Below are 15,979 nucleotides of genomic sequence, written 5' to 3' on the forward strand. Positions count from 1 at the left end.
AGAGCATATGAGCAATTGCTAACGTTGGCTGTAACACAAGGTGTTTAGATTAATGTCTTTTTCCAGGCCGGCCAGCGCCACCTCAGTGCTCTCTACTGGCGCGACTATTGGACTTTGAGCTCTTGAAATAAATACAAGAAAAATGGCGACGCGGCATCATGAGATGTGCCTGCATCAACATTACAGCGCTTAACAAAGAGTCCAGTCCCTACTCAACCACAGAGATCATCGAAAGAGTAGGTATGTTGATGACGGTTTCCATGCAAAGTTTGATTATGCACCAGAAAAGGAGGACAAAACTGTAGGTTACTAGATTTGGTACAAATTATGGAGGTCAAATGATTATGAACATCTACTGCATACAGCAATAGCACGTATTTCGCAGTGCACCATACACCGGGTACCCCCGCCGCGTATACAAAATTAATGGAAACACTGGCACACTCTGCAATTAAGGTACATAAACATGCACGTACGATGAATTGCGTATGTGTAGACGGAAGGCAGAAGGAAATTGAAGTCTTTCGTTTCACGTTGTTCTACATCACATCAAAAGACCTGCGGTTTACACAATCTGGCAGACGAGGAACCGCAGGGGATTGTCGCATTACTAGGCTTTTAGATCAGATGCAAACGACGTTGATGACTCGACTGGAGCTTGCCCGGCGCATGAAGAACGCGCGTATAGGCCTACGCATGCGTGCAGTTCCAGACTATTTTAAAACCCGTGATATTAAAAATGCATTTTCACTCTTTATTGATGTTGTGCAGTGGGAATATTTCTGTATGCTATTTCAGTGTAGCTTTCCTCGACTAAACTGTCCAAAATGTTGTCCTTGGGATTTGAGTTCCATTAGAAAATGAACCTATAATGACGAGAAAGAGTTGAGCGCATATGTGCTGACGGTGATTCATACAAAAGATACCGTTTTCAGCGCACAGAGAACAGACTCAAGTGCACAAATAACTTGTGACTACAGTAAGTTGAAGTAGAAAAGTGACTTTTGTACATGGATTTCAGGCAGACTCTTAAATGAGCGACACAATTGTTACTTTTTGTCCGTGAAATTGCTTTAAAATCAATGAAATAAACACGTGTAAAAGCTACGCGACTAGGCAGATAAATAGCTGTGCTTAAGGAAAAATGAGTCCCTCGGTTGAAAATGTACAGCATAATTTTTGAAATGTTAGTCAAGGCTACTACTGTTTTAACTTCCAGCTGTATTCTTCAGGTAGTGACCTGTGAAGCCCATGCCTTCTACACTGGCCGACCTAAAAAACTTCAAACCCCAGATCCGAGCCGGTACAATGCGGATGAGTCTGGCCAGGTTTTGCACGGTGGTCGCACTGGTCAGTCTCGTGGTGATTATTTCCCTGGCCAACCGCCACTTCTTTGGGCGTCGGTACGCGCAGGATGCAGCCGTGCACAGCGTGCACAGGTCGCACCACCCTGCTGGGATGCGGATCGGTACCCCCCCGAAAGCCACTCCTGAGATGATTGAGGTACCCCCTCGGGACGAGGATAACCCGCCCACAGAGAGGTTGATCCCCGTATCCTTGCACTGCAAGCAAGTGTGCACAAGGTGTGTGACAAGTAAATATTCGCTGTCCAAAATACAGAATTAAATTGGCAAAGCTGTGTGCTGTTTGACAGTAGATAGATGTGTTTTCTGTAAAGTAGAAACAAAATCCTTTCAAATGATAGTCTGCTAGAATTACTCAAGTCATCAGTACTGATTCGATAAAATAAAAAAGCTCCTTCACGGTATGTCACCTCTTTTTGCAAGTTCCCTATAATCTCTTGTTTTGTGTCGGTTTTTCTTTTAATGTACATGTGCTGAATGGAAATCGGTGAGAATGCATTTCCTTTTGCGTGAAGTTCAAGAACTCAAGAACTAATTTCCGTGTGTTTGGGAAAAACAGTTATTTTTCTGAAATCTGTTGTTAAAATAAAAAGACTCTATGGATAAATCCTCCATTGTTTCGTTAAATGTTTACAGCGGGTTGGGTGGCGACTGTTACCCTATAGACAAAGCCATCCTTGTGTATCGAGATGATACACCCACCAGCTTCATGAAATTCCGTCAGAACGCCCACCCGGTGCTCTACGTGTCCAAGCCTGCAGACGGCCAAACCGTGCCAGAATTCCAGGAGGTGGAAGAGTGTGACATGGACGACCACTTTCCGGACATGTTCCTCCTCCCGCGGCAGAGGCAGTGCGCCGTGGTGGGTAACAGCGGCATCCTCCTGGGCAGCGGGTGCGGGAAGGCCATCGACGGCCACGACTTCATCTTACGGGCAAACCTGGCTCCCGTGAAGGGTTACGAGACGGATGTGGGCCAGCACACGGACATGACCGCTATCAACTGGGAGACGCTCGGCAGGCTGTACTCCTCTGTCGTGCAAAGTGGCCCCACCAACCTGGACAACAGGATACTTCTTGAACGCATACACAGACTTCAAAAGTCGATTCTGTGGTATCCGAAATCGCTCAGTAAGTTGTACCAGCGGGAGGTTATACGGAAGTTGGCAGTTACCCTCAAGGATCACAAATTCATGAACATTAAAATGGCCTTCGGCTGGAAAGCGATTAGCATCGAGAGGTAAGCATTTAAAAACTTTGATTCAGGTCAAGTTGATAAACTTAAAAACACTGCGTGGGCCATTTACGTTTCGTATAACTTTGTACAGGTTTGTCATTCAATAATGTTGGACCCTTGGCTTCGGACAAGTTCGAAAACCTAGATGTCTGACTCCTACTATTGGCCCGCTGTCATGTGATCAAATCTTGATTAAACATGACCAAACCCATAGTAAACCAAACTTGCGCCGGGGAAAGAAATCATACTTCTTTCCGTTTTGTTCCCTCTACAGAGAGTGGGGTTTGGAGGGCTACGCAACACTTGGCTTCGACATGTTCGTGGTGGCCAGAACTTTCTGCTCCAACATAACACTGTACGGTTTCTATCCATCCAGAGAAGGCCCCAACGGCGAGAAAATTCAGCACCATTACTACGAAGATGTCGACTTCAAGTATCAAACGGCAAAGCACGATTTCTGGCTGGAGTACCAGAAACTTCAAGACCTCCAGGCAAAGGGAGAGATTAAGATACAGATTAAGCCCTGCAAAACAGCAGACTGAAGTAAAACATATACTGGGGAACGGGGTAACAAGGCTATCGTGGAAAATGTGATCGTGATGGATACTCCCGAAATTAAAATTTTGTTTGCAGCCTTTCCCTCTGAATGTAGGAGGTTAACTCTGGTCATTTTCTCTTCTACGGGGGCGTTCTCCAAGGGCTGTGGCACCAACATCTTTTTGCTAAATCCCTTTCCGTCAGATTTATCGTAAACAGCGTAAGCACGTCGTGCAACCATTGGAAACGCAATTCTGAGGCGATTGTAACGCACAGAAATTGACCGATAATCCGTCTATCATGCCCCGGTGAACGTCCAGTCCCATCGATATTCCTTGGAGAGTCAGGACAAAGTATGAACTGAGAATGTTACTAAGGCAACAAGCCAACCTAACACCGAAAATGGCCGCCAAATCGAAATAATGTACAGCTGGCGGGGTGAGAAGTTGTCACCTTGGCTGGATCGAAGATTTAAAAGAGAAAAAAATTATAAAAATACACAGGTGGCCTAGAAAACAAAGTCTCACCAGGTTCAACAAAAATAAACATAGACCCAAATGCCCGGGTATTTGTCCATCTGTAACGTTTCTGTGTGATCCACTTAAGTATCCACATTCTCGGCTAAACGAGAGAATCCAGTATGCAGTGGGCGTGGTTATACCTCAAACAGCCCAATTCGAACATAGCTGTAAAGCTGCGAACTGAAATAATGGAAGTGTTGGAAGATTCCGTTTTAAGTTTCAGTGTCTTTTTATTTCTCCAAAAAATATACAAGTCTTAACCATGGGAAGAAAAGAAACAAGAGTTTACATATTTAAAAAAAAAATCAAAAACATAATATGCCGGTTGGGCCCAGTTTAAAAGCTTTGTAACAAACTGCACACTTTTTCTTACTGTCCAAAAGATATGAAATTTGTACGAAAAAGTTCTAGTGACAATAAACTGGCAACTCTTTACGGCGGTTTGTCATTAATATACTTGTCAGGGATGAGATTGGAGGAAAATTAAATATCCACGAAACAGCCACCAGAGAATTTGGGGGACCACAGCAGCAAAGGGTCTACGGTACACATTAGTTGTTTGCCCAAAGACATACCTTTGAATAAACACTTCTTTTGTTCTGTGTAAAAACACCTTATTTTATGTACTGTCATAGTGACCCCAGTATATTCCGGATTTTAAACTGATTGATTGAACCGTCCAGAAATTGGGGACATCCTGAGGTGAACAAAAATCCTGAAATCAGGACAAATTCTGACAAATCTCACCCCTGACTTGTATACGAGCAAGGGGGGGGGATCCAGAGCCAACTCTTGAGGTGGGGGTGGGGCATATATATTTTTTTGGGGGGGGGCGATTAGAACTTTTTATGTAACCCTTCATGATGCTTGTGGGTAAAGCTACATTTACAGAATTTTGGAAGGCAGGGAAATGACATGGACCAAAAAACTTGTCCTTTGATTATTTAAAAACAAACAAACAAACAAACAAGTTTTTCTCATGGGGGGGGAATGGCCCCCTGGATCTGCTAGTGTGTACAAGATTGATCTGATTATAGAGGCCAACATTGACAGGAAAAAGGCACAGAGATAAGCCAAAGAATTGTAGCTTGCTTTGAATACCTGTGCTCTGGTTGCAAGGTACCATAATATATGCCCCCCCCCAAAGAATCCTGCGGGGAGGGGGGGAGGTGACTGGATTCTGAAGACAGAACAAAGGATGAGCGGGCAGGAGAAACGCATGCCTGCCCCATGGAAACTCAACAGAGTGTAGATGAGCATCATGATTACAGAACCGCTGACTTATGACCACCTTTGAATTGCACTGGATTGAGTACTTTTTGCCTTGGGCAAGTCTTTGTTTCTGCCAGTTCGGTTCTGATTAGAGCTATCTGATTAAATGATGGCGGGGATGATTCAAAGCTCTGTAATGCCAGGGGAAGGGGAAGATTAAAGGATGGATTGCTTACAACCAAGTCAGGACATCAAACCATCACTAGCAGCCTGTGCATAAATTGTAATGTCACAAGCAGCCCCCTTGGTCACGAAATACAACCAATCTCCCTCAGTGGTACAACAGTTAAATCAACTGTGCCCAAACAACCTGTTAATCCCCTTCCTCGGTCAGCCTGATAACTGGAGAGATTTCTGCATACCTCACTTATGACGAGGGAAGTAGGGAAGTACTTAATCAATGTATGCATCGTGCAGATCATAACTGTAACGGTCACGTGTGAGGTGGTGAACCCACAGTGACCCCAGTATATCTACCTAGCCCCTACTTGATCCAAGAAGATTTTCCACTCATATATATCTCTGTGGTGGTTTTCTCTCGCCCTTCACACCGAAAAATCCCTGTACCCTGGGTAAGCAGAATGAGATTTCTGCATTCGGCAATGTATTCCTCAAATGTGATTTTGGGTTTTTAGTGTGGGAAATCACACACCGGTTTTCTTTCTGCCCCCTAATTATCCCACTAGTGTTGCAGTTGAGACCATCACAAGATCATGCACAGGACCAGTCACAAGTAACAGGGTGAACAATGACAAAGGAATGCTTTTGCTGCAGTTCATTTGGAAAGCTTGTGGCTTGAATTCAGACTGGAGGTCTTGTGCTGGTCTTGTGTGGTCTTGTGAAGGTCTTAAATGGTCTCGCCTACAACACCGCATGCCACATGACGAATCATAAGTAGGAGTTTCACAAGTATCCACCCTTATTTGTTAACAAAGATATACATTTCCATGCAAAGAAAGTTGTTGTGAATCTGCCAGGAGTACAAAGTATCACCCATACTTACTACTGAAAATAAATATTTAATAATAATAATAATTTGAACTTGAAGCCATGCTCTCAAACTCCAAACTTAAACCTGTCAATAAAAATATATACACCATCTTTCAAACCGCCACCCAAACATTTGTTAACTTTGATGCATTCAATCTTGTTTATACACTGGATGCAATCACAACACATGTAAGTATGCACCATGAAGCTATAGTTAAACCACCACTCCGGCAAATGGATATGGGGCTTTAAAAGCTAAGAAGTAAGTAGATTTTTGAGGGTCACAAATAAGCCTTTTGCGAGTTAAATTTGAATTCAATCTGGTACACTGAGTTCTTTAAATTCACATGAACATAAAAATTTGAATTCTCCATACTAAAGACACTGTTGTTATACCTTGTGATTCTATGTGAGAAGCCAGCTTTGAAGCTGTGTACACATGTAGTCACGGCTCTGTGTTCTGGAAGATCTCACAGTGTCTCTGACAGGGACTGTCTGAGGTCTTGTGATTTATTTATAGCTGAATGGTTCTCGACACAAAATAAAGACATGCAGTGTGGCCTTGACGTTGCAGCCTCCTCACGTGTAGATGTTATCCAAGTTGAACAGAGGATTTTCCTCAGGATCTGTACAGTCAAACAAGATGACTAATCTGCTTAGATTCACTGATGATCAGTGAGATTAGCATCACACCTCGTTCAGGAAGAAAGGTTCACGACACCTGATCAAGGTGAAAACCTACGTCACCTTGACAGTTGCGCGAGGCCAAAGTGGCAAGTCACGGAGAGTCATATGAAATCGGTGAGTGTTGTGAATTCAAGCTATTAGCATCGGTGACAAGAACACATACACATATCATGTCTGCTATAGCAAAGGGTCCCCATTCTAAACCATGCATGGGAGAGTTTACAATAACATGCAACTTTGAATAGTATATATGCCCAAGTGTAAAAATACCCACAACATGCAGCATCAGTACGCAGCCACAGTTTACAGTAAAATATCTATTTTTGCCACAAAAACCATGAAACAAAGACCACATCAACATTACTATCACCCTCACAGAAGAAAAACTATACCCCAAACATCTCAAACCAATTCCTGATACTTTTCATCGCTGTCTCTATCAAGAAAAAATAAGTTTTCAACGGCTAAATAAACTCCTCTTCATGTACATCCAATAATTTGGATTGTTAAAAAGTGGAGTATTTATGTTCCAAAAGAACGAAGGCAGAGAGATCATGAGGAAGTAGCAAAGACTTCTTGCACTCGCGATATTTTTTCGAGGTAAGGACCTAGCTTCACTGCTTGTTGCTAACCTTGGCCTTGTCCTTGTCCTTGCCTTTCTAGCTGTGCCTTCAATCGTCGAATCTCCTCTTCAAGAACTGCGTATGCCTGGACGAAACAGAAAGAACAGAATAATCAGTCCAATTGCTGAATTCTAAAACCACACTTGAGAAGTCTGAGAAAAGCTTTCCAACAATGGTGTGGGGCTGTGCCGCATATCCGAATATTCGACCATTATTAAATATTTGAATATTATCAATATATTGTTTTCCAAATTTGAACATTCGAATGCAAAATTCATGAAAAGGAACAGGGAATTTCCTTTTTTTAAATGAGAAAAACTGCACTATGGAGGCTTGTTTCAAGCAAATTCAAAAGAACAACGATTCAAAAAGTACATTATTTATTAAACAATTTAAAAGGAAAAGAAATTTTCAACAGAGCAAGGAGTATTGTTCATCTCTTCATCTTGCTAAATCATGGCTGGAGATACTCCTAGATGTGAGAAGCTATAATACTGATCATAATGTACAATTGTGTGCATTATTACAATTGATTTGTACATGGATTGTTCCTCAACAATCTGCTGGTCAGTACAACTGAATATTCAGATATTCAATCGAATTGAAGGTTGAATATTTGACTAGTGAATTATTTGAATTGACTCAGCCCTACAATAGCAATCAGTACGACCCATTCTGACTTCTGAAATCTTTCCTTCTGTCGCTTTCAGAGTTTTAGAACGGATTCAATAATTTGTCTTCCAAAGTAGTATTGAATTATATGTGACCCATTATTCCAAAACCAGCCCGAAGAATGACAAACTATTACCTGGGAAATGATACTGCTATAGACATAAACAATGTCAAGTCTGGAGGTCTAGTCCCCTATCTACCAAAACTTTCTGCACATAATTTTTCAATTAATTTGGATCACTTGGAAGTATGAGTATTGGCAGTGGATGAGATGCATCAACTTTAGCCTGGTGTTGGAACGGTAGGCCAGGTTTTTAGGTCCTAATCAAGAGATCTTTCAGCTGGTATCTCATGAAGCAGACACGTCTGATGAAAAATAATTTAGCCACGTTAACTTTCATAATATTGTAAGTGCGGAAAGGGAAGACAATATGCTTGGCAAGTGAGATGTCAAGACGAATACCAATGAAGAGTTAGATGTGTCATTAAAAGCCAGCCCCCCCCCCCAAATTGAATTTAGACGACTGGGCTGAAGGAGAGGTTTTCCTTTCTACGAAACCAATCAACCAGCCAGGTTTCCTCACAATATCACAATCATCCCACTAGTGTGTCCACTCACCGCCGAGCAAGCCTCTAACGTCTCAAACCCGTCTCCCTGGGGCGCAAGGAGCTGGTCGCTTTTCGTGGCCGCCTTGAGCTGCTCTCTCTTGGATGGGTCCAGAACATACCCTGCATCTTGGAAGATTTGTGTCAGCTTCTTCTGGTAACCCTGAATCACCAAGCACAGTAGGCATTCATGCATTCAGATAAAAGCTCATGATTATTTCATCAACTCATGTGAGGATAATTACAAGAGGCAACCCTGAATGGCCAGTGGCAATCACATTATAATACCTGCATGAAAGCTCATGATTATTCATCAAGTCATCTTAAGATATATATATCAGAGGTAACCCTGAATCGCCAACTGCAATGACATAATCTTTACATAATTATTCATCACATCATCTCAAGATAAATACCAGAGATGACCGTGAATGGCCAATGGAAACAACATTTTAACAATTGCATAACTTAAGACTCATGATTATTCATCAAGTCATCTTAGATCAACACAAGAGGTAACCCTGAATGGCCAATGGCAACTACATAATGTCACTCATGTTAAAGTCCATGACAATTCGTAAAGCCATCCAAAGATAGAGGAATCAACAAAATACCAAGAAATCAACATTTGGAATCATCATGCTGATGATCTTGACGGCCAAGAGTAATTCACATGTAGTACCACTGCCCAAATTTTCATGACAATTTTAGTTCAATTATGTGCACAATTTTAGACGAATCAAAGAGCATGTGATTCTCCTTTTAATTACAATATGGTCCAGCCTGTGATGCAAATGTGTTGCTGCACTGACCTGTAATGTGATTTCCTCGTTGAATAATTCTCCTTCAATTTCATCCCATCTACTTCTGAGTGCTTCAGAGAGAGTTGGGTAAACTGCAAATGGAAGCATCGACAGCAGTGGTGTTTTGAATTTTGTTTTAGCTAGGTTCTTACAAAAGAACACGAAGACCAACTGAGGATTAAATAGTATGGAATCCCAAAAAAATTTAGGGGGGGGGTTTGAAAAGACAAAAACTAGATAAAGAACAGACCACCTCAACGCATACTTGAAAGCAATGATTGATTTCAGTTTTATGCAGTTGGCTACATGGGAAACCATTTTGGGGACCTGTATATTTCTTGTGATGCTGAAGTCAAATATATGCCATTTGCTTGTGCTTTTGTGAAATTTTTTTGGTTAAAAAACTAGTTCCCGTTCAGGACTAGAACAGGGTTCCTGCACCTAAAGGGCAATTAAAATTACACGACTTTTCCCAAGACCAAATTAGAAAACTCCACGACCCAATAACCCAATTTTTTGGAATATTCAGGCTCTTAAAGTTGCGAATAAAATCACACATTTTATGCACTTATTTCTGATAATAGAAATCACACACAATGTTTGAAAGATTCCATGACTTTTCCCTGATTTCAGTCATTTGTACAATATTCCATGACTTTTCCAGGCCTGGAAAATGAAAACAAATTTCCATGACTTTTTCATGGCTTTTCCAGGCTGCGGAAACCCTGCTATAATACTCTGGTCATGTTATTTTTCCACATTACTTACCAAGCAAGGAATGCGGATGGCACACTAATGGTGTGACAAACACAATGGCATATTCACATGTTGTTGGCTCTGACACATTAGTAATGGAGTTCAATGCGCCGCACTCCAGGTGAACCTTCAAAAGGAGACAAAAGTGCCATAAAATCTCATGGTATGAACCTGGTTGCAGAAGGACCAAGCAGGAAAACTTGCATATGGTTCCAGTGAGTGACATGCAGTGCAGTTGAGAAATTCCCACTAGGATCTGGGACAAATTTTAAAGTCGGAAATTCCGCAAGGGCTGTTACCCACGCTTATATGTATTTCCCTGTTTAGCGAGACATTTCAGCCTGTGCGCTCTGAGTGCATCTCACAACTAAGGATTGTGTGATGACGGCATTAAGGCCGGTTCGTGCTTTGTGCAAAAGCAGGCACAAACCTGATGTGGCAACGTCTGATCAGATCTTCATGCTGTGAATTTGCAATAGGTTAACGCATTTCAACTCTTACTTGAAGTGAACTTCGCAGCAAACACTTCGTGCGGTCAAATTTGCTTCGCTTCCACATTCACCCAAAGTGATAACCGGCCTCTGGCAAAGATCTTACATGTGCATTGTGAGCACGGATAGGTTATCATTGGCACAGAATGCCTTGATTAGCTAAGTCATGGAACTCAGCATGGATTTACAGTGGCTGAGAAACCACCGGCCAGGACCACCAGGCAGTTAAGATAAAGGGGCAACGATCTGTAGACTGTCCACTGTCACCTCTACAGTGGAACTGAAGAGAGGACAGAAAATCTGAAAGTGACTCACCGTGACCTTTCTGCTCTTGTCCAAGCACTGGTCCCCTTCTGTCATCAACATGGACTTGAAGACGTTTCCTTCTATTTGCCATTCTTGCCAGATCCTGTCAGGACAGAGGTAAATGTCAGCCTCTTTTCACCGTGACCCATTCCCCCCAAATGAGAATAGAATTGCAACTGTCACAAGGTGGCATGTGTAGGCATACGTACATCACCACTACTGGAGCGAGCTGTCATTTTATACAAGCCCGTCTCTTTAAATGTGTAAAATATCTAAAGTGTTCAGATATAGAGAATTGTGTTTACAAAACAAACGTAGGAAAAATGCTTCTCCAGGCAAATCCGCTGCCATTTAAGAGGGGGGCAAGTGGCATCTTGCCCACTAGAAATTGCTCTTAATTTCCTTGTACCGTGGCTTTACTGAACACAACAGCCTTAAGACCTTCAACATCTTTTTTACTGCAAATTAGCATTCATATTGTCTGATGGATGGCAAAGTCCTTGCTCTTATGAACTGACAATATTTATCAGGGTCATCCACCAAGCAAAAATTGTTTTTCACATAAAAACCTCCAGCAAGTTCTAGTCTCTGATGCAAATTAGCAGAATTCAGAAACCAGACTGGACTTTTGTTTTTACTATCATACACTCCGTTGGTCAAAGACCATCTCGTGATTTTACTTTCATTCTTTCAGGAAATCAGACCGATGTCTCACCCTAAGATGCCACTGTAGGGGTTCCATCTTAGGCTCTGTTCATGTTGAGTAACATTCTGGAATGGACACAGCTCGTACTTGTACCTTGTGGTGAGAAAAAAGATCAGTTTTTATGAAATTCACACAGGCACAAGTTAAATGTAAGTTAATAAAAGTGTTTGAGTGAAAACATGCTGTTGGACACTTGGTTTAATATGAAGCCATATGAAGCCTCCTCTGGTAATCAGTGGATGGTGGAGCCCAATGGCTAAACAGTGAACGAAGTGTGACATCATCACGGCACAGAGGCACATTGGTTTTCTCAAATATCGACAGTTAAAAGTCAGTCAATTCATGCAATGAACAGACACATACTATCTGAATGCCTTTGCTGAACTTTTGAAACTTACTTTTCCCAACTACAACACCAAGAACGTATTTCAGATATTTTTCACAATGGGAAAATGAAGACTGTAAAAACTGATGACAAACTGACAAAAAGTGACTTACGAATTAACTGTTTTTGAGAAGCACCTTCCAACCAGTCTCTTGAGATGAGGGGGGCCTGGAATTAAAAAAAAATTGAGTCCACAAACTTTTCTTCCTTCCTTAAAAACCAAATCAGTTAAATACTCAACAAACATTGTCAGAATTTCAGTAATTTGGCATAGACTGACTCAGAACTAAACTTATCAGGGTGTTCCTAGTAGTCCAACTACATGGATATAAAACCAGTTGTGTGTCTGATGATCAATTGCATTTTAAAGGTGATTTCATTGACAAGTCATTAGAAGGTCTTGTTCCACTGCCCTTCTTCGCATGCTCTCTGCTCTTGGGTCAATAAGAGAGATGGGTCATTCCATGAGGTTGGGGCACAATTTGTGAGGGTGTCCTTGTTACATGGGTAACTTTTACTGTCTGTCATGACCTGTAGAGTAGGTCGTTTACTCTGTAAAAATAACACACACCTTGGTATTCAACCTTGCAAGATGTATAACAATGTCAATTTGGAATCCACAGAGGGAAATAGCTGTTTATTTTTACGGAACCCATGTAACAAGGACACCGTCACAAATTGTGGCCCAACCTCATGGAATGACCCATCTCTCTTTAATTGACCCAGATACGTGTGCTTGCACATATATGCACTAACTGGTGACTGGGGTCCCAGGAACTCAGTGTGTTCACACACAGCATCATGCATGTTTGGCTCAGTCATGCTGAGCATGCACGATCAATTTCTGTTGGTATGTACATGTACACTCTGTGAATATGCCATGCACCCACAGGAAACAATTCCCAACTCGTCTCTTCCTATTTGTCAGTGTCTGGGGTATTTCAATTCGGAGTGGATTACCTACGCCACGGTAACTCGGTTTTTTTTTTCCTTCCCCGTGTTAAAGTTGAAACACTGTCGATTATTGGTATGATTTGACCTACCGGAAAAGTTGGCTGGTTTGACCTTGGGTTTGAGAATCTCTGGCTCATTATTCCCCCATGTCTGCCTGAAAGACAGATCGACAAAAATAAAATTTATTGAGCATAGAGCCTTTCACTTTCCAAAAATGTTGTAACCTGGATGGCCCCCCTTGAAAATCTATGGGCAGGTTTTTTTTTTCTTACCTAGGCACCTTGTAGTAAATGCCACAAAAACCTTTGGTATGAGAATCCTCAAAATCCAACAAATTGAACAGTTTACTTTGCAATATTGTCCAGTGCACTGGGTAGACACCAGTGAACTGGGTAGACACCAGTGCACTGGGTAGACACCGGTGCACTGGGTAGACACCGGTGCACTGGGTAGACACCAGTGCACTGGGTAGACACCAGTGAACTGGGAAGACACCAGTGCACTGGGTAGACACCGGTGCACTGGGTAGACACCGGTGCACTGGGTAGACACCGGTGAACTGGGTAGACACCAGTGCACTGGGTAGACACCGGTGCACTGGGTAGACACCGGTGCACTGGGTAGACACCGGTGCACTGGGTAGACACCGGTGCACTGGGTAGACAGCGGTGCACTGGGTAGACACCGGTGCACTGGGTAGACACCGGTGCACTGGGTAGACACCGGTGCACTGGGTAGACACCGGTGCACTGGGTAGACAGCGGTGCACTGGGTAGACACCGGTGCACTGGGTAGACACCGGTGCACTGGGTAGACACCGGTGAACTGGGTAGACACCGGTGCACGGCGTAGACACCAGTGAACCGGGTAGACACCAGTGAACCGGGTAGACACCGGTGAACCGGGTAGACACCAGTGCACTGGGTAGACACCGGTGCACTGGGTAGACACCGGTGCACTGGGTAGACACCGGTGCACTGGGTAGACACCGGTGAACTGGGTAGACACCGGTGAACTGGGTAGACACCACTCCAAGCACTCTGCAGAATACTGACAGCTCACTCCAAAAGCACGTGAACTTTTTACATCTATTGCAAACTGTACATATCTCATACACACAATGGACGGTCAAAGGGTATTTTACTTCAGAAAGGTATCGAAGTAGGTTTAGTCTACAGTAGCCCATCTTGGACATTTTGGAGGGTATGATTAGGACAAGAGTAAACGTTCTGTTTTCTTACCCGGTATTTATTGGTTCATTCACCATCCGCATCTTCACTTGACGAGCAGATATCACAGACACATCTGTGGGAAAAGTTTAACAGAGTTACTTGGGTGGGGAAAAACTGCCGTAATTTCTCATCTCTACCCGCTCTTCACTTTGAACTTAAATACATGGAGGTGAAGACTTTGCACTTACATGTAGTTCGTGGGTAATTCCAGAAATTAGGGGTCTAAAAGTGTGACATTATGGTGTCCCTGTTACATCTGACCTTTGTTATTTGACATGGAAATATCACCGGCATTGATTTCAAACTATTATTATTTGTTTGGCAGGTGATTTGCATTAATTCATTATTAGACACTGCCATCCCCCCCCCGCTTCCAAAATGATCGGGCCGATATGTGCTTAGTGTGGTTCCCTGACCACAGATTTTCCAGATGTCTCTATACATAATCTTAACGAGAGTAGTTGGAATTATCGGGACCGGTATATAAATCAACATAAATGTTCGTTACGTGAATACGCTACGCCTGTTTTTGTCACATGACGGATGGCCACAGAGAATGCAGATGTTTGTGGATCGTCGAGGGATGAGAGGTAGGGATGGTAGAAAAAATGCATTTTTGGCCAAGGATATAGGTTAAACGCTACTCCCAGAACTGTGGGGTACAACGTCTGCCCCGCTCCCAGGTTGAAGCGGGGCAGATATCAGACCACGCAGTTTTGGGGGTAGGCCTAGGTTAAACGCTACAAAATACACTCGAAGTCAAACCGTACCCCGTAGTTCCATATGATATATGTCATCATGGTTCTGTAGGCCTATCAGGCATGTCAGGGGAAGATTTGCTTAAGCAAGCGCCAGCGGATGTTTTATCTGGTACGATTGCTGGGCAACACTCAAAATGCCATAGCCAGATAGAGTGTGGAACCATCAAGAAGGTGGAATGCTCAAAATCCTACAGAGTAGCCTCAGAACTGAGTGTGGGGTCCGACGTCCGCCCGGCTCCCGTTCGGACATGACCTGATAACGGAGTAGTGCCTTGCTGTTCAGGAAGTAGATTTGGGGCGATTGAAAAGGCAAGTAGGCATCGTATTATACTTGCTGTAAGGAAGAAAAACTTCGAAGACTTACCACAAATCAGCAAGACGGGCAAGATCGCAAAAAGTAACATCACGAACGCGTTAAAATAGGGATCAATTGGAGCATAACAGTCCGTACGGTTACGCGTACGCAATCGATCATGGGGAACAACAATCCAAACCTAACATGCATGCTACAGACCCGACAACAGGTACCAGGACCGGGAACCAGACTAAACGGAGACGTGTTGATTAGAACGAGGGCGCTGTCAAGTGCAAACTTGGCACCATGCGCATAATTATTTCATTTCATTTCGTTTATTATTTCGCAGGTCAAATTTACAAGGGTTAAAAAAAAATTGCATACAGTATAGACATAAAAAAGACAAAATCTTAATATAACATCAACGTCGGGTAAAAGGTATATGTGTGTGCGCAAAGGTTGCGCTTCATAAAGTTAAACTTTGCTGGCGATTAAATGCGCCTGTAGAATTTGGGTTATTTTGTCCTAGGCTAGGTTGTCCTGCAAATTATTACGTGACCAAGAAGGAGCATGGTGAGCATGATTTAGTCAGAACACTCTTAAAGTGGCTTCCAGCCACGAGCATGGCAGATGCATGATGATAAATAGGCCTACCCGCTTCAACTATTTTCAAATTCCTCAGGTGTAGACACCGTTTTAAAGCCCATGACCGACTCTTTCATTTTCTTTCCATTTTTTTTAGTAGTTTAACCCATGACGTTTGTGTGTGATGTCTATCCTAA

At 42.8% G+C, this 15,979-nt stretch overlaps 2 protein-coding genes across 5 annotated transcripts; one reads left to right on the plus strand and one right to left on the minus strand.

Annotated features, from left to right (window-relative positions):
* The first annotated feature begins 96 nt into the window (after nucleotides 1-96).
* LOC110981874 (alpha-2,8-sialyltransferase 8B-like) lies at nucleotides 97-4,110 on the plus strand. 4 transcript variants are annotated; one of them, XM_022239860.2, is made up of 4 exons: nucleotides 97-240; nucleotides 1,220-1,583; nucleotides 2,001-2,603; nucleotides 2,875-4,110. In XM_022239860.2, exons 2-4 carry the CDS (start codon nucleotides 1,252-1,254, stop codon nucleotides 3,140-3,142), a joined length of 1,203 nt encoding a protein of 400 aa, XP_022095552.2. In that variant the 5' UTR covers nucleotides 97-240; nucleotides 1,220-1,251; the 3' UTR covers nucleotides 3,143-4,110. The 4 variants fall into 4 exon arrangements, with proteins under 4 accessions (XP_022095552.2, XP_022095553.2, XP_022095554.2 ...); XM_022239861.2 differs by having other exon boundaries at nucleotides 107-240; nucleotides 1,233-1,583; XM_022239862.2 differs by having other exon boundaries at nucleotides 138-236; nucleotides 1,233-1,583.
* Nucleotides 3,869-15,426, minus strand: LOC110981875 (N-acetylglucosamine-1-phosphotransferase subunit gamma-like). The gene is made up of 11 exons (XM_022239863.2): nucleotides 15,267-15,426; nucleotides 14,151-14,214; nucleotides 12,999-13,063; nucleotides 12,069-12,123; nucleotides 11,580-11,663; nucleotides 10,874-10,967; nucleotides 10,080-10,194; nucleotides 9,321-9,403; nucleotides 8,522-8,671; nucleotides 7,240-7,315; nucleotides 3,869-6,546 (listed from the first exon to the last, which is right to left on the minus strand). The coding sequence occupies exons 1-11, from the start codon at nucleotides 15,304-15,306 to the stop codon at nucleotides 6,500-6,502; spliced, it is 873 nt and encodes a 290-aa protein (XP_022095555.1). The 5' UTR covers nucleotides 15,307-15,426; the 3' UTR covers nucleotides 3,869-6,499.
* Nucleotides 15,427-15,979: the final 553 nt, after the last annotated feature.

This window comes from Acanthaster planci, linkage group LG07 (assembly GCF_054643075.1).
Source record: "Acanthaster planci isolate LZ-2023a linkage group LG07, COTS_SCS, whole genome shotgun sequence".
Lineage (NCBI taxonomy): Eukaryota > Metazoa > Echinodermata > Asteroidea > Valvatida > Acanthasteridae > Acanthaster > Acanthaster planci.

Coding starts and splice junctions, on each gene's coding strand:
- LOC110981875 (XM_022239863.2), bottom strand. CDS start 15,306: ATGTTACTTTTTGCGATCTTGCCCGTCTTGCTGATTTGTG. Junction 14,215..15,266: donor GCCCGTCTTGCTGATTTGTG/GTAAGTCTTCGA, acceptor CTTTTCCCACAG/ATGTGTCTGTGATATCTGCT. Junction 13,064..14,150: donor AATGAACCAATAAATACCGG/GTAAGAAAACAG, acceptor TCTGTCTTTCAG/GCAGACATGGGGGAATAATG.
- LOC110981874 (XM_022239860.2), top strand. CDS start 1,252: ATGCCTTCTACACTGGCCGACCTAAAAAACTTCAAACCCCAGATCCGA. Junction 1,584..2,000: donor TGCAAGCAAGTGTGCACAAG/GTGTGTGACAAG, acceptor AAATGTTTACAG/CGGGTTGGGTGGCGACTGTT. Junction 2,604..2,874: donor AAAGCGATTAGCATCGAGAG/GTAAGCATTTAA, acceptor TTCCCTCTACAG/AGAGTGGGGTTTGGAGGGCT.